Source organism: Corythoichthys intestinalis, chromosome 2, assembly GCF_030265065.1.
Source record: "Corythoichthys intestinalis isolate RoL2023-P3 chromosome 2, ASM3026506v1, whole genome shotgun sequence".
NCBI classification, from domain to species: Eukaryota; Metazoa; Chordata; class Actinopteri; order Syngnathiformes; family Syngnathidae; genus Corythoichthys; species Corythoichthys intestinalis.
In genome coordinates, this window is record NC_080396.1 from 44,256,996 (window position 1) to 44,278,013 (window position 21,018).

Here is a 21,018-nt window from a genome sequence, read left to right on the forward strand (position 1 = left end):
TCAGAATGGGAAATTGCACGGAATTTGGGACCACAACAATACACAGGCCCAAGCCCAAAGTTCCAAACAAGGCTGACTGCATCCAAAAAGTGTTTCGAAACATGTGTGAGAGACAGTGACAGGAAGGAAGAACCAAACGAGCATGCTGAGCCTCACCACTGTTGGCTTTCATTCCCCAATTCCTCTCTAGACACCTGAACACCTTTCATCTGCTTTGTTGGATAGAAATAGTACGAGCTGGTGAAAAAAAGGGGGAACTAGAGATTAGCTGCAGCCCCTCCTCTTTCCTCTGCCCAATATCCTCTTTTAGGACCTTTTTTTGTCAGTGCCTGATTGAGTACGGCAAAGACACAGTGTGAACATGGTGTCCAGCGTTTTTTTGTAGGATCTGACAGGTTTGCAGGCAAGACAGGAGGAGCAAATCTTGGCCATGATGGGATGCTGCAGTGTGACCCAAAGGCACACCGGCGTAGACGAGGTGGGTCCTGATGAGATCGAGCTGCTGGAACTCTCTGGAGACCATTTAGGGTAAGATGACAACAAGGAGTGAAAAAGATTGCTTCTCAATGAGTGTGCACATGTGCCATTTGTATTTTTTCTTTTAATTGTGTCCCCAATCCTGCTCAACAATGTTCTGAAATATGTTGTGTTTCAATTTTTCAATTTGTTAAAAGCTGCCGAAGGAGAAACTAGAAAGTTGTCGGCCATAAATGCATCTCCATAGTAAACCATATGTGCAGAGCAACATCTCTCATCCATATGCAGTGTAGCCCTCGGTACAATGTGAACTAATTGTCTCGTATTTACGCAACATAAACTTTGGAGCTCAGTGATGCAGCACTCATGTGATTAGGAGATTAGAACAATACAATGGTCAAAGCATGGAGCGCGCGCGCTAATACTGACAGGGATGGGACAAATCCCCACTCGTTCTATGACTAGAAGATTACTAAAGGCTAATCTACAGCTACTGTGTGTGTCTGTGTTTAATCATCACTACTGTATTCAGCATAACGCTCAACCTAATATTATGTACAAAACAGTGTAGCATTAATTTGAACATTTGATTACTATTATTCAATAAATAATTGATTTGCACATATGAACATGTAACAATTGTTTTGAAACATTCATTGAATTTTTTTAATGTAATGCAGTTTACAAAGCGAATTCTGACAAAAACCTTTTAGAATAAATATCCTTTCTCCAACGTTAAGTCTTGATTCCATCATGAATTCCAATGGGTTTCATTTGTAAAGGAAAAATAAGCAAATGAGTTACCAATGAAAATACATATAAATACATTTTTTAGTTTACTGCATATAATAACATGTTTCAATGGTAGACTGCAAAGTGAACTGTACTTAATGATTGAAAAACAACAATAACAACAACAACAACAACACCAACAAACTACCTGCAACTGCTGCTACTATTACTAATAATATATTGGTATTATTTCATAAAAGGGATGGGGCTTTTTGACACTGTAAAGTACTAATAATGACAATATATTTCATATGTACATAGTTTTATGGGCTTGTGTATGAAAATATAATGTACACTCAAAAAAATGACAAATGGTTACTCAAAAAAATTGTGGCAACAAAGTGACACTTAATATAATTGAATAGATTTTAAGCGCTACAATTTTGATTAAAATGTATTGAATACATTAACTTAATTTAAACCAAAAAAAAAAAAAAAGTATATGTTAACAAAAGCAACAGCTGAAATGTGTTGGATGTAGTAATAGACAACAAATGATGACTTATACCACCAAAAAAAAAAAAAAAATGTATATCCTACTCAATTTCACAAGGAAACCTGATTTACATTTACTAAATATATGGGGGAAACTGATTCATATTTACTGATAAATATAGGTGAAATTGAGTAATCTTTGTTAATTACATGGGTGAAATTGATTTACATTTACTAAATATATGCATAAATTGATTTGGAATAATTAAAAATAGTTCTATCAACTCATATTCTAGCACATTGTTGCTTAATTCAACACATTTACACTGTTGTTATTTTTCTGTACCTAAAATACTTTTTAAAATATTTAAAATTATAATTTATATGACATGATTTTAATCTATTCAATAATATTGAGTGTTACTTTGTTGCCATATTTTTTCTGGGTATGGTTCACCCAATATCATGACCAAAATTAAGTAAACTGTGGCATCAAGAATCATCAACATATTTCAGTTCATAAAACAGCAGCAGAAAATATTTATTTGTGCAAGATGTGTCAAGCTGCAAAGCCATGTAACAGGCCACATGACCACATATGACAACTCCAAGAGGCGGCACTCTTTATAGTACACAACACAGATGTAATAACATTGACAACCACCACTTACAGTCGTGGTTGCCCCAACTCCCATAATGCAATTCGGCGGAACATATAAGAATTGCTACAATACAGTGGTACCTCTACATACGATCACTTCGACACACGATCTTTTCGACATCCGACGTAAAATTTGAGCCGCCATTTGTTTCTACATCCGACGAGTTGCTCGAAATAAGACGACATGACAGCACTGCAAACGAACGCACGGTGGATTTTCTTGTGTGAGAAATCAACAGTTTTCAAAAAAAGTTGATACAGTTGGAGAAACAAGGAAAAAAGTGATGCTTACCTTTGAAATGAAGATGCAAGTTATAGAAAAATATGAGCTTGGTGTGCGCGTCCCTGAACTGGCTCAACAATACAGCTCCATGGTCCTCTTCCGACCACCGTTCGCCACTATTTATAAGTTAAGGTGACAATTATTATTGTGGTAACATTGCCAAGGAAATCGCCAGCTTCGTCACGTTTTTATCATTTATTTAAGAACTTATCCAACACAAAACGCCCATTGTCTTAAGCAGTTGACTGCTCTCAAGAAAACGAAAGTATTATCTCTACCGCACCGACCTATCTCACTGAGACGTCAGCTTCGCGGTGCGTTCAGGGACAGTAAAAAGTGTCCGCCATATTAGAATCCGATTCGTTACATTATTTACAGGAATAATTATTAATTATTCTTCTTCTTATTATATTATTCTGAATTATTTATTTATAACTTATTTGTTTTTCTATGTTTAATTGCCATTTGTAACAGTGCCAGCAGTATTTATTAGGAATTTAGTGTATGTTTTTAGGCTTTGGAACGAATTAATGGAATTATAATGTATTCCTATGGGAAAATCCTGCTCGACATACGACCATTTCGACTTACAAACAAGGTCCTGGAACGAATTAAATTCGTATGTAGAGGTACCACTGTATTTTCACACCAGGTAAATTGTAAATGATCTAAACAGTTCACTACAAATCAAAACAATTCAATCACACGATCAGGGGCTGAACAGAGTTACAGTAGTAAATATATGTCGCAAAACCAGGCCAGGACACAAAATTAAATGAAAAAGATTAGCTTGTACTTTACATCCATTATATAACCGTATTACGCTATACTCGGGAAACTCACAATAAATTGTGATATTGAGACTTTTTCAATCATTGCAATGCTTTTAGTCGAATCAAAGACAACGCAGACTGACTTCAGTCACAAACACTAGAACTTAATTTTGACTGAAAGTGCAGTAAAGTTGCCATGTTTAGTAATTTGCAGTAACACAAAGCAATGTTTAACTGCTACAGACACTTGAGAACATTTAAACATGTCTTTAAGCAAACGATAGTCTGTGAAATGTGTGGCAGACTTGTTGTCGTGTGATGAAAAATGCCTTGGGCGGGAAAATAAGACCTTGCAAATTCCATTGAGTAAAATTTATCAATTTTCTGCAGTTTTGACTTTCCTGATAAACATAAGTAAATTCTACTCACTGGTTTTCAGATGATTTTATATACCAAAAAACAAAACAAAACAAAAAAAAAAATCAAAATGCAGTTAATAAATTATTAAAATTTGGTGAATTCAGCTCAGTGTGATTCTAAACTGCACACAGTCTTTTTTATTATGTATAGTCTACTCTTATTTATTTAGCAAATATTACCAAACCCTGATCATAGTTTTTACAGTGTACCTGAAATATAAAAGTACAGTGATTAGAAATTTCTCCCTACACTGGGGTTGATGGCATTTATACATTCAACAACAAATTCAGATGTTAGAATTTTACGTTTTCGTAGTGTCTGTACCTAACAATAATTAAAATAAATAAATAAACAAGCCCTATGTTGTAGTTCCTTTCAAACCACTTTGTAAGCCCTCATACATTCACATCACAAAAAAGTTATTATATAAGAGTACACAACAATATATATTCGGTTTTTAATTTTTTTTTTTTTTTTCCGCATGGCACGCAAATGAGCTATTTTAGCTGTCCAATCAAAGTGGCATGAATCATAACAGAACTTGAAACTTATTCCACTAAATAAAAGACATTTTACTGTTTTGAACTCAGTAGTTATGAGCTAGTTCAATTGTTTAAGATTCAAGTGCCGTTTCAGCATCTCTGACCAGTTTTTGTTTGTTTTCATACCTCTACTAAAGATAGTGTTTGTAGTTGCAGTTTACAAGTTTGTATGTTAGTAGGATTGTGTAAAAACCACTTATTTGATTTAAACTTGACTTTGTAGAGGGGAGCAGCAGGAGTTTCAAATATGAGGCGGATCGGATAAAGTCGGCTTTATTAGGCATTTGACTTTTTCCTGAATTTCTGAATGCATATGGCGTGCCTTATAAAGAAAAAAAAGTCATCATCAAAGTCAAGATGATTAAACATTTCACCATTTAGAAATGGGCAAAGTTGAACATTTATACACTAACTGGGTCAAAGGTACTCGTGTATAGTATGTTCTATGTGTCTGTTCTTCTTATAATCTGATTAAGTCTGGAGGAAGGCGGCTCATGACAGTCAGTTTAGATGTCCTATCAGCAGAGGTTGGTAGGAACGCGTTACATGTACTCCATTACATTTATCCGAGTAACTTTTTGAGAAAAAAGTACTTCTCAGAGTATTTTTACTCAGCTATACTTTTTACTTTTACTTGAGTAGATATGTGAAGACAAAATGCTACTCTTACTCCGCTACTTTGGGATACACAAGAGTCGTTACATTTTCCCTCTTTATTCTTCATACAAGATTTATTTATTTTTTTGCCAGCAATACTAAGACTAGTTCAACCAATTTCACCAATGATACGTCACAACAATAAACACATGACTCCATTATACCTGTAAGTGCCTAAATAACGTTTAGTTAGATGTTCATGTTAGTTGTGAATAATTTGTTTGGTTTCGTCGGACAGGCTTGTGACGTCACGTCGTATGATTTAAATGCAGGCAGAGGTGTGTGGGCGAGTCAGTTGGCGCTTCGGCAGGAAGGAGGAAGCATAAGAGCCCAAACAGTTTTTTGACCTTTACCTCGTTACCTTTCTGGATTAATCTCTCTCTTTACTCTCTATGTTTTTGGATCTCATTTGCTCTTTTGTTTACGTTTTTGGGTGTAGCTCCGTGGAGTAGTTTTTGTTGGATTAAAGAACGAACGCATGAAGAGCGGCGTGAGTGATTTTTGTTTTTTTTGCCACTGTCCAGCGGTGCCCGAGGAAGACGGAAGAGGAAAGCTTCGGGCTGAGGGCTTTTTACGTTGTGGATCCTACAATACCAATCAGACACAAGCTTACCGTTCTATGATCACACCAGTTTTTTCAATCACGTGGCGTCTTTAAAGTACTGTAAAAAATGAAATATTTGACACAGAGAGCTGCTCTCAACATGACTTAAAAGCGCAGACTGAAACCTCCCAGTTTTTATTTGGCACCAACTGACCACGGAAAACCGGGGATATGATCCTTTTAATTTCAATAGTAACTATGAAGGAACTATTCAATATTCAAACTATCTATTAAGGAACTATTCACTATTCAAACTGGAACTATTTTCCCCGCCAGAGGGCACTCATGCTCTTTGGAGGAGTAATGCTTCATTTCTGTCATTTTTTCTCTCTCGCCTGAATTCAATGATTTTATTTTTGTATTTCTTTGGCTTAATGTGGTTATGTAATGTGTTAATTGTACAGTATCATTGTAACACCAGTTTATATAGATAACTTTGTGTTGAGAAAAAAATAAATCAAACAAATTTGTAAGCAGTTACAATGTTACTCATTACTTGAGTATTATTTTCAACATATACTTTTTTACTTGTAATTGAGTACATTTTTTGGATGACTACTTATACATTAGTGATATCATTTTGAAGTAACGCTACTTTTACTTGAGTACAATTTTTGGCTACTCTACCCACCTCTGCCTATCACTGGAGCTCAAAACAAAACCTCTCACTGAGCTTTTATCACACAATTGCACTCAAACTGTATACTTTTTGGGATTTTCCTAATTCTGAATGTTGTCTTGTCAGGGTGTGGAGTCTGGGAGAAACCAGGCTTCAACTGTCGGTGAGGTGCAGCAAGGACGACAAGCAGCCGCCATCACGCTGCTCTTTATTACCACTCATGGAGAAACAGCATACTCATACGGTGCATGACACAGACATTTGCACAGCTCACATGACTGCTGTTGTTTAATATGATGACTTCCACAAGGTCTGATTCCAAACACATTGTAAAGTTTTCCATGGTAGTCAATGACTCCCTCTGCAGTCATTGTTTGATTCAACATTTTTAGGAAGTTAAAAATACTTGGTCAAAAATTGACAGAGAATTCTTTAAAGGGATCCACGGATAGAAAAACCTGTAGCTCTTAAGAGATAAATATTGTTTACATACATGTTTTTGTTTTTATACAATTTGTAAAATTAGTTTAACTAGTAAGTCGCCATTGTTGTTGACATCGCAGGGCGGTGACGTTACATGGTTACTCTGCTGCCCTTCCAGAGCATGACTTCAGCGACATAAACATTTAATCTGTTCAACCCTTTCAATTTGAACCCGAGAGGAACATTAATGAGCATGACAGCAATGTCGACATTTCTCAAAACGAGCAGTAAAAGCAAAATGAACAGGGAAGACGGGATGAGACAAGATGAGAGTAGGGGGGAAAAACGGTGTTCTGCCAAGATGTATTACACCGCGCAATGTCCAACAAGAGTCGAATTTGACACCCAAAGTACTACCGTGCACATTCAGCTTGTTTTGTTTAGATGCATACAGACAGAACATACAAAAGATGCCTTAAGAAAATACTTAAATGTAGTTATATCAAATAACAGGGGCTTAAATATGCTATGTGACTAATATGATATGGTCAACAGATCAACAATCTGCTTTAAAGCTACCAAAAGAAAACACAATGCTTAAAAGAATGAGCGGGAAACACATGCAAAAAGTATTTTGAGGCAATTAAAAGGTAAGAAAAGACTCAATAAAAACACAATAGTAACTTTCGCTTTTAACCGATGAGCGCATGTGTTGGACGTTTCGCCGCGTAGAAGGAATTGCAGTTACCCGGTGGTGTTCGTCGAGTGACAGTCAGTGTTGTCACGGATTACTTAAAAAAGTAATTTAATTACTGATTACACCTCAGAAAAGTAATCTAGTTACTTTACTGATTACTTTATTATCAAAGTAACTAAGTTACTTTAAAAGTAACTTATCAGTTACTTTTCACCAATTTTTCTTCCTTTGCTGTCTCAACATAAAAATAACAGAAAAATGTCATCGCGTGTAATTGAGTTTTTCACATAAGGCTTAATCTTTGAGTTAGCGGGGGTTTAACTAGTCGATGGAGTTGATTTCAACCACCATTGACTCGTCCTAGCTTAGCCATTCTGGAGCCCTAATACTAACAAATAACTGACAAACTGCACAAAATTTGTTTAAATCAACTCCAACGACTAATTAAACCCCCACTAACTCCAAAATTAAGCCTAATGTAAAAAATTATGAACTTCCCCTTTGAAATAAAGAGCCAGCCGTTAAAAAGGTTGTCTATAAAAGTTGTAAAGCAATAAAACAAACAACAAAAATTAATGAGATGAACAAAAACCCTACAATGTAAAGTTTTCATAATGGGTCAAAATCATTTTTCGAACAGATCATGTGACTAGCACACGGCGCGCACACTGCATGGTAATACACGTGACCCGTTTTTTTCCGATGAGAAAATGTGAGATGTGATGTCACTCCCAAACTCAAGAGCAGTATTTTCTATTCAAATGCTCTTCGTACATGACTACAGTATTCTTCATTCTATACACAGTATGAGGCAACAACAAAATAGTAACGCACAGGCACTGAGGAAACTAACTTTAATCAGATTACTGGCTTGGAAAAATGAATGCATTAGATTGCTCGTACCGAAAGAAAGTAATCAGATTATAGTAACGCGTAAAGCGTTACTGACAACACTGTTGACAGTGACAATCTACGGTATCACCCCAAGTGTCAATTGCGCTCAGAAAACATGGTGCCCTCCTTAGGTCAAAACATGTGCTAAATATCATAGATTTTTTAATCAATGCCATTTTACACTCACCGGCCACTTTATTAGGTACACCTATCCAACTGCTCGTGAACACTTAATTTCTAATCAGCCAATCGCAACTCAGTGCATTTAGGCATGTAGACATGGTTTAAGACAATCTCCTGCAGTTCAAACCGAGCATCAGTATGGGGAAGACAGATGATTTGAGTGACTTTGAACGTGGCATGGTTGTTGGTGCCAGAAGGGCTGGTCTGAGTATTTCAGAAACTGCTGATCTACTGGGATTTTCACACACAACCATCGCTAGGGTTTACAGAGAAATGTTCGGAAAAGAAAAAATATCCAGTGAGCGGCAGTTCTGTGGGCAGAAATGCCTTGTTGATGCCAGAGGTCAGAGGAGAATGGCCAGAGTGGTTCGAGCTGATAGAAAGGCAACTGTGATTCAAGTGACCACCCGTTACAACCAAGGTAGGCAGAGGAGCATCTCTGAATGCACAGTACATCGAACTTTGAGGTAGATCGGCTACAGCAGCAGAAGACCACGCCGGGTGCCACTCCTTTCAGCTAAGAACAGGAAATTGAGGCTACAATTTGCACAAGCTCATCGAAATGGACAATAGAAGATTGGAAAAACGTTACCTGGTCTGATGAGTCTCGATTCCTGCTGCGACATTCGGATGGTAGGGTCAGAATTTGGCGTCAACAACATGAAACCATGGATCCATCCTGCCTTGTATCAACGGTTCAGGCTGGTGGTGGTGGTGTAATGGTGTGGGGAATATTTTCTTGGCACTCTTTGGGCCCCTTGGTACCAATTGAGCATCGTTGGAACGCCACAGCTTACCTGAGTATTGTTGCTGACCATGTCCATCCCTTTATGACCACAATGCACCAAACTTCTGATGGCTACTTTCAGCAGGATAATGCGCCATGTCATAAAGCTGGAATCATCTCAGACTGGTTTCTTGAACATGACAATGAGTTCACTACTCAAATGGCCTCCACAGTCACCAGATCTCAATCCAATAGAGCATCTTTGGGATATGATGGAACGAGACATTCGCATCATGGATGTGCAGCCAACAAATCTGCACCAAATGTGTGATGCCATCATGTCAAAACTCTCTTCGCTTCCAGCACCTTGTTGAATCTATGCCACGAAGAATTGAGGCAGTTCTGAAGGCAAAAGGGGGTCCAACCCGTTACTAGCATGGTGTACCTAATAAAGTGGCCGGTGAGTGTATTATGTGTTTCTGATAACATATTTTAGTAAAAGAAAACAATTGTGTATTATTAGAGCCTACAAGATTTTAGGTCCGAGGTTCTCTTTAAGCCTTCAGGGACAGTGGTCACTACAGTAGACAGCTATTCACAAGTTGACACTTTAGACCTTTAAACATTTATAGGACAAGTGACTATTTTTAATAAAATTTTAAACTATTAGCAATTATTATTATATATTTTTGTATTATTAATCATTGTTGTATTTTTTAAATGTACAGGATTTTTTTCTATAATTATAAATAGATTTATAAACGAATACAATGTTAACAAAATCTAAATCAATGAAATTGAAATAAATAAAAACAGAAATCTGGTAACGGGCCCAAGTAACGCTATTTAACTCATTGATTGCCATTGACAGCTATAGATTCTTAAACCTTCAATTCTTATACCAATAAGACTGGCTGTGAATGCTAATCTTACAGTGCCATGAAAGGCGCTAGTTGTTTGTTCTGCGGCTAATGAATGAAATGAGTGCCTTGTTTAAAAAAAAAAAAAAAAAAAAAAAAAACCCTAAAGAAAACCTACCAATGACTTATTTCTGTAAGATTTATGGTGCGATTCAGCGTTTCTATCTGTAGGGGGTGCTGTGGGGCAAAAGTAGAGGGGAGCTGCACCAGCGGATCTACTCCAAGCAACCTATCAAGGGCTGGGAGGGGAGACCTGCTCACATGTATGGAGAGATCATCCACTCATCTCTTGTGTACCTCCACAACAAATACTCTCAGGTCAGTAAAAACTCCACTCCACTCAGTCATTCTTATATTAAACACTCAAGACTACTGGTGTCAGAACTCCAGCCCGCCACTTAATTTTGTGTGGCCTGCGAAAGCAAATCATGTGCATCGAATTCATGTTTGCCGCTAAACTAAAATGTAGATGAAATTTCTAGAAGACCCTGGTGAAATCCATAAATCACAGAATTTTACTGTTTTGCCCCCCCCCCCCCCCCCCAACTTAAAATAAAAAGCGAATAAACATTCCAATATATATGTATCTTCTTAAGTTATTTATTTAGGCCAGCACACATAATGGTCCACTGAAGGAACCCATAGCAACGATGTGACCCGCAGCAAAGAGAAATGTGACACCCCTGAGTCTGTCCAAAAAAAGGCTGTTTTAATATTTTTTGTTATGTTCTGCATGCTTTTGCCCACACTCTTGATCTTTTGCAATTTGTCACACTAATTGTTTTTTTTTTCCACAGGAGAACCGTGAGCATTTCCTGGTTTTATTTTCCTTCCACCTTCTTCTGCTCTCCCTTGATCACATACAGCAAGACTTCATTTATGAAGTACTGGTCCTTTAGTTTGTCCTTACAGATATTAGAATACAGTAGCAAACCAAAGATTTTTTTTGTTTTTTGCAGGGCTTGCTTCCACTTTCAGGTATTTCCTTTCAGGTCATCACAATGGACAGTGATATCTCTCAGTCACCTCACATGTTTGAGATCAGCAGTAAGTGTGCAAATTGTGACAATCCATGACATGCTGACTTTGCTGAAACATATTCAACAACTATAAAATATAGAACACTCACAAGTTGTAACCCAATTCAGAAACCAACACAATCAGCTCATATGCATACCAATTAACAACACTCAATGAAACAAAGAAAACACAATTTTAAAAAAATGTTATGTACCTACTGCTACTCAAAACCACTATATTCAGAACATGTTTGATCAAATGTTTTCCCATTAATTTAAATGAATTGTCAGTAGATTTCAAAAATCTAACTTTTAGTTGTTGCCACAAGTACTGAAGTGAATCACACAGTGCACAGTGTACAGTGCACTCACAGTAATGCATATTTTTCCTTGTGTCGTACAGGTTCAATGGTTGATCCGAAGATTTTCATCTGTTCCAATGCTGCAGAGTTACAGACATGGATGAAACACATAGAAGACAGAAGATATAAGTCTCGGACTCAATCAATGAGTCCTTCTCACTGTGCTCTTTCCTATCTAGTGATGACTAACACTTCTATTTACAAATGTGCAAACGTCTGTATGTGAGAAGCTTCAGTTCTTAAGTTCTTTTTCATTCTGTGTCATCAGCTACCTTGTGATGAGCTCTGGAAGAGAGAGGAGCTGAAGAAATACTTGATGCATGCTCCTATATGGGAGTGGGAAGGTTTGCCTATACAACACATGGGTCTACCTGGATACATCTCAGTGGTCCATATCATCAACTCACACAGACAGGTACAGTGTCCTCCTCATGCATCTGTAATTTGGAGATCCAAATTCTGACACTGAAGATTGGTTCACAACAGTTATTGACGTGTTTGGTTAATACAGCCAGGGCACCATTGTATTTTTGCACATGAGCTGTGACAAGCTGCAGGTTTGCAAAAAAAAGAAGAAATCAGTTGCCTTTATTGTTGCAGGGCCTCCAAGAAAGGCTCATGATTCTTTTCCCTCAAGACATCCTGTTGCTGTCAGTGGACAACAAACAACTCAATATAACGTACCAGGTAGAAATTCAATTGTATTTTTATGGTACTATTCAGAGCTGTGGAAAAAACAATATTATTGAAAGGTTAATAAAATAATATTAAGTCCTTAGAGCAGGGGTGTTGAAACCTTTTCTCCGATGGCCGCTTTCAGAAAAATCTAAGTTTGTGAGGGCAAAAACGAAATCCTTCCACTTTCATTTGTTAAACACGACAATATATACCATTGTATCGTACAGCATTAATATTGACGTATGCATGTGTATATTATGGCTGGCTGGCAAATGATTCAGGGTGTACCCTGCATACAGCAAGCCACCCTCTCAACCCTCTCAAGCCTGCAAAGACCAAGCTACAGACTATGGGAGAACAGGGTTTCTGCTCTGTCTCCCTTGAACTTTGGAGTGCTCTCCCAGTCCAACTAAGAACACAACAGTCAATTGAATCATTTCAGAGAGGACTCAAAACCCACCTTTTCAGTAAAGTCTTCCTGTAGTTTCACATGCTTTTAATTTTAAATGCTTTGTCCTATTTTTTAGCTATTTACCGTTTAGTACTCTGTGACTTTTACTTTTTCTACTTGCCTTTGTACCACTTTCAGATTTGATTGAATGTAAGGTGCTTTATAAATTAAAAATCCATTATCATTATTATTATTACAGCCCATAGTTAGCTGGGATAGGCTAGGGATAAGATAGTTCACCTGAAATATTAAGCCATATCGTATTTGTATTGAAATGGTGTGCAGAAATTAGTGCATTTTCATGCATTTTTTTTTAAGATAATAACCTTCACAATATATATATATATATATATATATATACGTGTATATATATATATATACGTGTATATATATATATATACGTGTGTATATATATATATATATATATATATATATACGTGTATATATATGTGTTATATATACAGTGCCTTGCAAAAGTATTCGGCCCCCTTGAACCTTGCAACCTTTCGCCACATTTCAGGCTTCAAACATAAAGATATAAAATTTTAATTTTTTGTCAAGAATCAACAACAAGTGGGACACAATCGTGAAGTGGAACAAAATTTATTGGATAATTTAAACTTTTTTAACAAATAAAAAACTGAAAAGTGGGGCGTGCAATATTATCCGGCCCCCTTGCGTTAATACTTTGTAGCGCCACCTTTTGCTCCTATTACAGCTGCAAGTTGCTTGGGGTATGTTTCTATCAGTTTTGCACATCGAGAGACTGACATTCTTGCCCATTCTTCCTTGCAAAACAGCTCGAGCTCAGTGAGGTTGGATGGAGAGTGTTTGTGAACAGCAGTCTTCAGCTCTTTCCACAGATTCTCGATTGGATTCAGGTCTGGACTTTGACTTGGCCATTCTAACACCTGGATACGTTTATTTTTGAACCATTCCATTGTAGATTTGGCTTATGTTTTGGATCATTGTCCTGTTGGAAGATAAATCTCCGTCCCAGTCTCAGGTCTTGTGCAGATACCAACAGGTTTTCTTCCAGAATGTTCCTGTATTTGGCTGCATCCATCTTCCCGTCAATTTTAACCATCTTCCCTGTCCCTGCTGAAGAAAAGCAGGCCCAAACCATGATGCTGCCACCACCATGTTTGACAGTGGGGATGGTGTGTTCAGGGTGATGAGCTGTGTTGCTTTTACGCCAAACATATCGTTTTGCATTGTGGCCAAAAAGTTCAATTTTGGTTTCATCTGACCAGAGCACCTTCTTCCACATGTTTGGTGTGTCTCCCAGGTGGCTTGTGGCAAACTTTAAACGAGACCTTTTATGGATATCTTTGAAAAATGGCTTTCTTCTTGCCACTCTTCCATAAAGGCCAGATTTGTGCAGTGTACGACTGATTGTTGTCCTATGGACAGACTCTCCCACCTCAGCTGTAGATCTCTGCAGTTCATCCAGAGTGATCATGGGCCTCTTGGCTGCATCTCTGATCAGTTTTCTCCTTGTTTGAGAAGAAAGTTTGGAAGGACGGCCGGGTCTTGGTAGATTTGCAGTGGTCTGATGCTCCTTCCATTTCAATATGATGGCTTGCACAGTGCTCCTTGAGATGTTTAAAGCTTGGGAAATCTTTTTGTATCCAAATCCAGCTTTAAACTTCTCCACAACAGTATCTCGGACCTGCCTGGTGTGTTCCTTGGTTTTCATAATGCTCTCTGCACTTTAAACAGAACCCTGAGACTATCACAGAGCAGGTGCATTTATACGGAGACTTGATTACACACAGGTGGATTCTGTTTATCATCATCGGTCATTTAGGACAACATTGGATCATTCAGAGATCCTCACTGAACTTCTGGAGTGAGTTTGCTGCACTGAAAGTAAAGGGGCCGAATAATATTGCACGCCCCACTTTTCAGTTTTTTATTTGTTAAAAAAGTTTAAATTATGCAATAAATGTTGTTCCACTTCACGATTGTGTCCCACTTGTTGTTGATTCTTGACAAAAAAATTAAATTTCATATCTTTATGTTTGAAGCCTGAAATGTGGCGAAAGGTTGCAAGATTCAAGGGGGCCGAATACTTTTGCAAGGCACTGTATATACGTATATATATATATATATATATATATATATATATATATATATATATATATATATATTAGGGGTGTCAAACGATTAAAATTTTTAATCGAGTTAATTACAGCTAAAAAATTAATCGTAATTAATCGCAATTAATCGCAATCCAAACTATCTAAATTATTGTTGGAATGGAATGATAAGACCGAGATGGATATATACATTCAACATACGGTACATAAGTACTGTATTTCTTTATTATAACAATAAATCAACAAGATGGCATTACCATTATTAACATTCTGTTAAAGCGATCCATGGATAGAAAGACTTGTAGTTCATAAAAGATAAATAAAAATAATAAATAAAATATATAAATATATAAATAAATAAAATATATAAATGTTTATAAAAATTTATAGAAAATAAATAAAAGATAATAACTAGTTATAGAAATTTTATATTAAAACCCCTCTTCATGTTTTCGTTTTAATAAAATTTTTAAAATGTTCAATCAAATATAAACTAGTAGCCCGCCATTGTTGATGTCAATAATTACTTACACAATGCTCATGGGTGCTGAAGCCTATAAAATCAGTCGCACCCAAGCGCCAGCAGAGGGCAGCAAAACTCCGAAAAACACAACAAGTACACCTGTCACTTTGCTGTCCTTTTAATATGTTTGAGCGGGGCATTTGTGCGTTATTTGCGTCAAATATTTTAACAGGATTAATTTAAAAAATTAATTACCGCTCGTTAACGCGATAATTTTGACAGGCCTAATATATATACATATACTGTATAAATACAGTTGTGGTCAAAAGTTTACATACACTTGTGAAGAACATAATGTCATGGCTCTCTTGAGTTTCCAGTTATTACTACAACTCTGATTTTTCTCCGATAGAGTGATTGGAAGAGATACTTCTTTGTCACAAAAAACGTTCATGAAGTTTGGTTCTTTTATGACTTTATTATGGGTTAACAGAAAAAGTGATCAAATCTGCTGGGTCAAAAATATACATACAGCAACACGAATTAGCAATTTCTTGTGAGTGATTATTGACTTGAACAATCATTGACTTGAACAAGTCAGGAAAGTCACTTGGAGCCATTTCAAAGCAGCTGCAGGTCCCAAGAGTAACAGTCCAAGCAATTGTTTGTAAGTATAAAGTGCATGGCACTGTTTTGTCACTGCCACGATCAGGAAGAAAACGCAAGCTATCACCTGCTGCTGAGAGAAAATTGGTCAGGAGGGTGAAGATTCAACCGAGAATCACCAAAAAGCAGATCTGCCAAGAATTAGAAGCTGCTGGAACACAGGTGTCAGTGTCCACAGTCAAGCATATTTTGCATCTCCATGGACTGAGAGGCTGCCATGCAAGAAGGAAGCCCTTGCTCCAAAAGCAGCACCTTAAGGCTCGACTGAAGTTTGCTGCTGATCACATAGACAAAGATAAGACCTTCTGGAGGAAAGTTCTGTGGTCAGACGAAACAAAAATGGAGCTGTTTGGCCACAATGCCCAGCAATATGTTTGGAGGAGAAAAGGTGAGGCCTTTAACCCCTAGTCCACCATGCCTCCCGTCAAGCACGGTGGTGGTGGTATTATGCTGTGGGGCTGTTTTGCTGCCAATGGAACTGGTGCTTTACAGAGAGTAAATTGGATAATTAGGAAAGGAGGATTACCTTCAAATTCTTCAAGATAACCTAGCGTCATCAGCCCGAAGATTGGGTCTTGGGCGCAGTTGGGTGTTCCAACAGGACAATGACCCAAACACACATCAAAAGTGGTAATGGAATGGCTAAATCAGGCTAGAATTAAGGTTTTCGAATGGCCTTCCCAAAGTCCTAACTTGAACTTGTGGACAATGCTGAAGAAACAAGTCCATGTCAGAAAGCCATCAAATTTAACTGAACCGCACCAATTCTGTCAAGAGGAGTGGTCAAAGATTCAACCAGAAGCTTGCCAGAAGCTTGTGGATGGCTACCAAAAGCGCCTAATTGAAGTGAAAATGGCCAAGGAACATGTTACCAAATATTAGCGCTGCTGTATGTATATTTTTGACCCAGCAGATTTGATCACTTTTTTCTTTTCACCCATAATAAAGTGATAAAAGAACCAAACTTCATGAATGTTTTTTGTGACAAAGAAGTATCTGTTCCAATCACTCTATCAGAGAAAAATCAGAGTTTTGGGGTCGGATATGCCGGAAAACACCGAAAAAGCAGTTTCTGCTCTTGCACCCCTCTTTAAAATAAACTGCTGTATTTGAAGCCAAAAGAACTGTTTGCTAGAACAATATGTCTATATGCTGCCATAGCAGATTCATTGTGCATTAAGCCCCCAAACTATTTTTAATTTGGCCGTTTTACCCTGGAAACCCCCATTTACAGACGTCGTGCAACCGCTTTGGTTTCAACCTACCTAAGTTAAGTAATTGTATTTGTTCGAAATGTCTGTCATTTTTAGCTTAGACTCACTAATTGATGTCCAATATTTAGTTGAAAAAAAAAACGACTTAAAAAATTTATTCACTCGCATATTTTAAACTTTTAAACAAATTACGTCACAATGAAAAAATTGGCGTCTGTAAATATGTCACAGATATCTACCTCATAACTATCGCTTAGCCGTATTTTTTTCATTACTGTCGCATTTCCCCAATATTTTAGATGATAAATAATCGATCCTGAGAAAAATTGAAAAAAAAAAAAAAAAAAACGTTTAAAAGGGTAAATATATGAAAAATAAAATCAACCAATCATTGATGTCTGCGATTTCTGCATCGTGACTCTTGTTATATTACCATGTTTCACCCATAAAATCCCCCCAAAATCCGACTGTAGCCAATTCACATTTGTTTAAATTTTGAGACTCGGTGAAACATGCTACGTGAGTTTTTGGAGCGAAACAAGGTAAGTACGCGATACTATCTCGGTAAAATCATGGCGTCCTTAATTATGTTCTCGCATGCTCTCGCCTCCAGTTTGGGTTTTGCTGTTTAATTTTTTTTTTTTTCTCCAAAATGCCCTCCTGTTCAAAATTGTTCTTCCCCCAGAAAATTGAGATTTTCCAATGATGTATCACACATGCATATCGGACAATTTTGAAAGTTGGCCAAATTGGGGTCTCAGAGCGTAACTGAAGTGTTTTCTGCCATATATCTCATGGAATTACAGGTGTCATTCATCAACTGAAATTCCACTCAGTTTCCTTCATTGATTTCATCAAGTTGTTAGGTTAGTTGTAACCTTTGCTATGTTTGGAAGTCATTGAATCAACTGTTAAAGTTGTTAAAATTGCTCCCGTTACTGCATTAGTTCCTTTCTGTCTACTTTCGTCATGTGAAAGTTTTAAAACTGTTTCATCATTTAAAGATAGATTCAAGTCAAGATTTTAGCGGTTTAGGAGTATTTTAGATAAAAAGTTATTGAGGTTCGCTAGGGTGGTTCTCTACAACAGAGCCTTCCTGAGAAGTCTACTGCTTTAAGATGGCAGCTGTTTACTAACGCCGGCGAGTCTAAACATTTCGAATCAAATGTAGCATCATGTGGGCGTAGTTTGTAGGCTATCGGCTACAGTCAGGTATTACTGGAACCAGCTAGCATCGCGTTTACAGCGGCATCACAACTCTATTCCCTCCTGTCCTCTCTTGCGCTGCACTCTTGTCTCCGTGAGTCCGTGTTTCGCAGACTTTTCTTGTGTCATTCAACCAACGTAGTAATGGATAGTAACACACGCCTTTACATCCTCAGTAACGGTAACGGTGTTGCCTTTATGAGAAAAGTAATTAATTAGATTACTCACTACTGAAAGAATTAACGCCGTTAGTAACGCCGTTGTAATATAACGCCATTATTGACAACACTGGTGTGCACTCTATGGGGCAGCTTTGAATCTCATGACACTTTGTGTAATGACAATAAAGGCATTGTATTGTATTCTATTTTATTCTATACTATTCTATTCTACTCTATTTTATTCTATTCTATTCTATTCTAAAATAGTCAGTTGCTCTAAACCTTTCTTGAACTACGTTTCCACAAACATTGTTTGATTGTTCTCAATCAAAACAACTAGAGCAAAGATAGTAGAGGGAAGAGATTCAGAGCCTCACCTGCATTTTGAAAAATATATCTACTGTATATATATTAGAGGTGTATTAGTACACACAAGTCACGGTACAGGGGTGACTCGATAGGGGGGACAATCAAAACTGGACGACGGGCTGCAGTTTGGACACCCTTGCTTTAAGGAAACCTTATTTGAAATTATGCCAAAAAATGCTTGTTGTTGATATTGTTTTCCTACTAACACTATAAAAGGGCAGGCTGCCTCGGCGAGGTGTCAAAGCTACAGAGAAATCATGCCAGCCAGGACGACTTGAGTTTGAACTGCGAGGTAAACCTAAATATAGTCGGTTAAATGCCCAAAGTTGCATTGTTTATTATTCATGAATGTCTTGTTTAGGAGAGCTGCTTGAGCCCCTGCAGGTCTCGTGTACCTGCCTTGAAGATTATCAGAACTGGATCTTTCATTTACAGCAGGTGGGACTGATTTCTTGTCTCAACATATAAAGTTCATGAGGACATTCTCACAGATACTGTGTTGGTATTTAATACAAGTTCTTGATATCTTTAGGAATTAAATATTTGCTATAACAAAGATTCAGTTCACAGTAGATTTTGTGGTTGGTGATTCATTTACCCTACAGAAGTTATTGTTTTTATTGTATTGTTTTATGTTTTGCACAGGTAAGGGAGCAGATGCGGCACACTTTTGGCATATGTAGGCATACACTTTGAATATGTATTTTACATTTTTAATTGCACATCAGGGCTTGTGTGAACATGTAAAATGCAAGTGTTTATCATTTTTTTCCTTCTACCTTAGCTAGACGGAAACATCCACACTGAAGTTAGCCCCGCTGCACCAGCACTCGTGCCAAAGCTGCGCAGGAGCCGCAAAGAAGCCATCACCATTGACCAATATCATGTTAATGGACGCAGTTAAATGCAGAATAGTATTGCCTGGATTGTGAGCAGCTCACCATTTGGATGAGTTACATTCGGTAGAGCTTCCTCACAAGGTGAAATCTGTGTTTTTAAAATACCCAATGTAACTCATTGGCTGCCATTGATAGCCATAGACGTCAACATTATTTGAAATTGTCGTCACAGTTCAAATGGATGTGACGTGTATGTCTGTCAATGGCAGATAAGATACCCTAGGCATGTTTTTTTTTTTATTTTTTTTTTTACAAATATAGAATTTACAGAAGTTAAACTTTTAAAAAGTCTTTAAACACACATTTAGGCATAACATAATAGGAGGTAACAAAAGCAATTGAAAACATCAAAATTTTGCACTAAGTATTTTTTCAAAAATGGTCATACTGAAAATGGATGGCTAGATGGAGTTGGACATAAAGAGTTACATAAGATGGACCTTGGTCATGTCAAGAAAAGGGAAAAATTTGTTTTCTCAATGCAATTTTGGTTGTTTTGTTACACAATAAAGGGTTTAACACAATCTTTTCATCCTTTCCATGCACGTAAACTGAGTTGAGACACAATAGGAATAGTTCCATTAGTGCGGGATATAATTTTCTGTTTCCATAAGATACAGTGCCCTCCATAATTATTGGCACCTCTGGTTAAGATGTGTTTTTTAGCTTCTAATAATTTTTTAAAATTCAAATAATATGGGACCTTAATGGAAAAAAAAAAAAAAAAATCCAACCCTTAAAGGGTATGAAAACGCAAAGGAGGTGCGAGACATCAATAGAACTGTTATGTGCCAAGATAACAAATATTGATAAAGTTAACAAAAAAATCAATCACATTAATGAGCAATTATCGAAAATGACGAACATTTCCGAAAGTGTTCCGGAAACAGCCGAATGGGGCGGAGACGTCATAACAAGGAAACAAAAGGTCGAGGCAGGTGCCATCGTTGTTTATCGACGAGAGAGTTGCGTTCGTGTTTTATCAAAAAATCGCTAAAATGGTTCAAACCTGTCATGCTATGTGGTTTACAAATAGCCATTTGTCGCAATGTAGTACCCATGAGTTCCTGAACGCGAGAAAAAGAGCTGGACTACGCAGACAATGAGTAAAGTTCGTCAGTGCTAAGAGGGCTAATTTTGCAGACCCAGTCTCCGGCACGGTTTTGTGTGGTGCGCATTTTACACCTGAAAGCTATACGAACTATGGGCAAATGAAATCAGGTTTTGCTAAGAAATTGCTGCTGAAAGCAGATGTGGTGCCCGGTGAAAGAGGACGATGACTGGCTCTGATGAGACCACCTCACCACCCCAGGCAAAGCAA

At 37.3% G+C, this 21,018-nt stretch overlaps 1 protein-coding gene across 5 annotated transcripts; it reads left to right on the forward strand.

Moving 5' to 3' along the window:
• Positions 1–387: 387 nt before the first annotated feature.
• LOC130910820 (rho guanine nucleotide exchange factor 7) lies at positions 388–20,574 on the forward strand. Of its 5 annotated transcripts, XM_057828414.1 has the most exons (12): positions 388–528; positions 6,390–6,507; positions 10,279–10,425; positions 10,905–10,991; positions 11,067–11,154; positions 11,530–11,666; positions 11,757–11,903; positions 12,089–12,175; positions 19,015–19,090; positions 19,160–19,236; positions 19,444–19,477; positions 19,583–20,574. In XM_057828414.1, the coding sequence occupies exons 1-12, from the start codon at positions 431–433 to the stop codon at positions 19,603–19,605; spliced, it is 1,119 nt and encodes a 372-aa protein (XP_057684397.1). In that variant the 5' UTR covers positions 388–430; the 3' UTR covers positions 19,606–20,574. The 5 variants fall into 5 exon arrangements, 3 of the variants coding, with proteins under 3 accessions (XP_057684397.1, XP_057684386.1, XP_057684379.1); XR_009061913.1 differs by lacking the exon at positions 19,444–19,477 and having other exon boundaries at positions 19,020–19,090; positions 19,583–19,652; XR_009061915.1 differs by lacking the exon at positions 19,444–19,477 and having other exon boundaries at positions 19,020–19,090; positions 19,587–19,650.
• Positions 20,575–21,018: the final 444 nt, after the last annotated feature.

Excerpts from the sequence above, each read along its gene's own strand:
- LOC130910820 (XM_057828396.1), top strand. The coding sequence starts at position 431 with ATGATGGGATGCTGCAGTGTGACCCAAAGGCACACCGGCGTAGACGAG. Across the intron at positions 12,176-19,014 it reads AACTCAATATAACGTACCAG|GGCAGGCTGCCTCGGCGAGG; the intron begins GTAGAAATTCAA and ends ACACTATAAAAG. Across the intron at positions 19,237-19,586 it reads GGATCTTTCATTTACAGCAG|ACGGAAACATCCACACTGAA; the intron begins GTGGGACTGATT and ends TACCTTAGCTAG.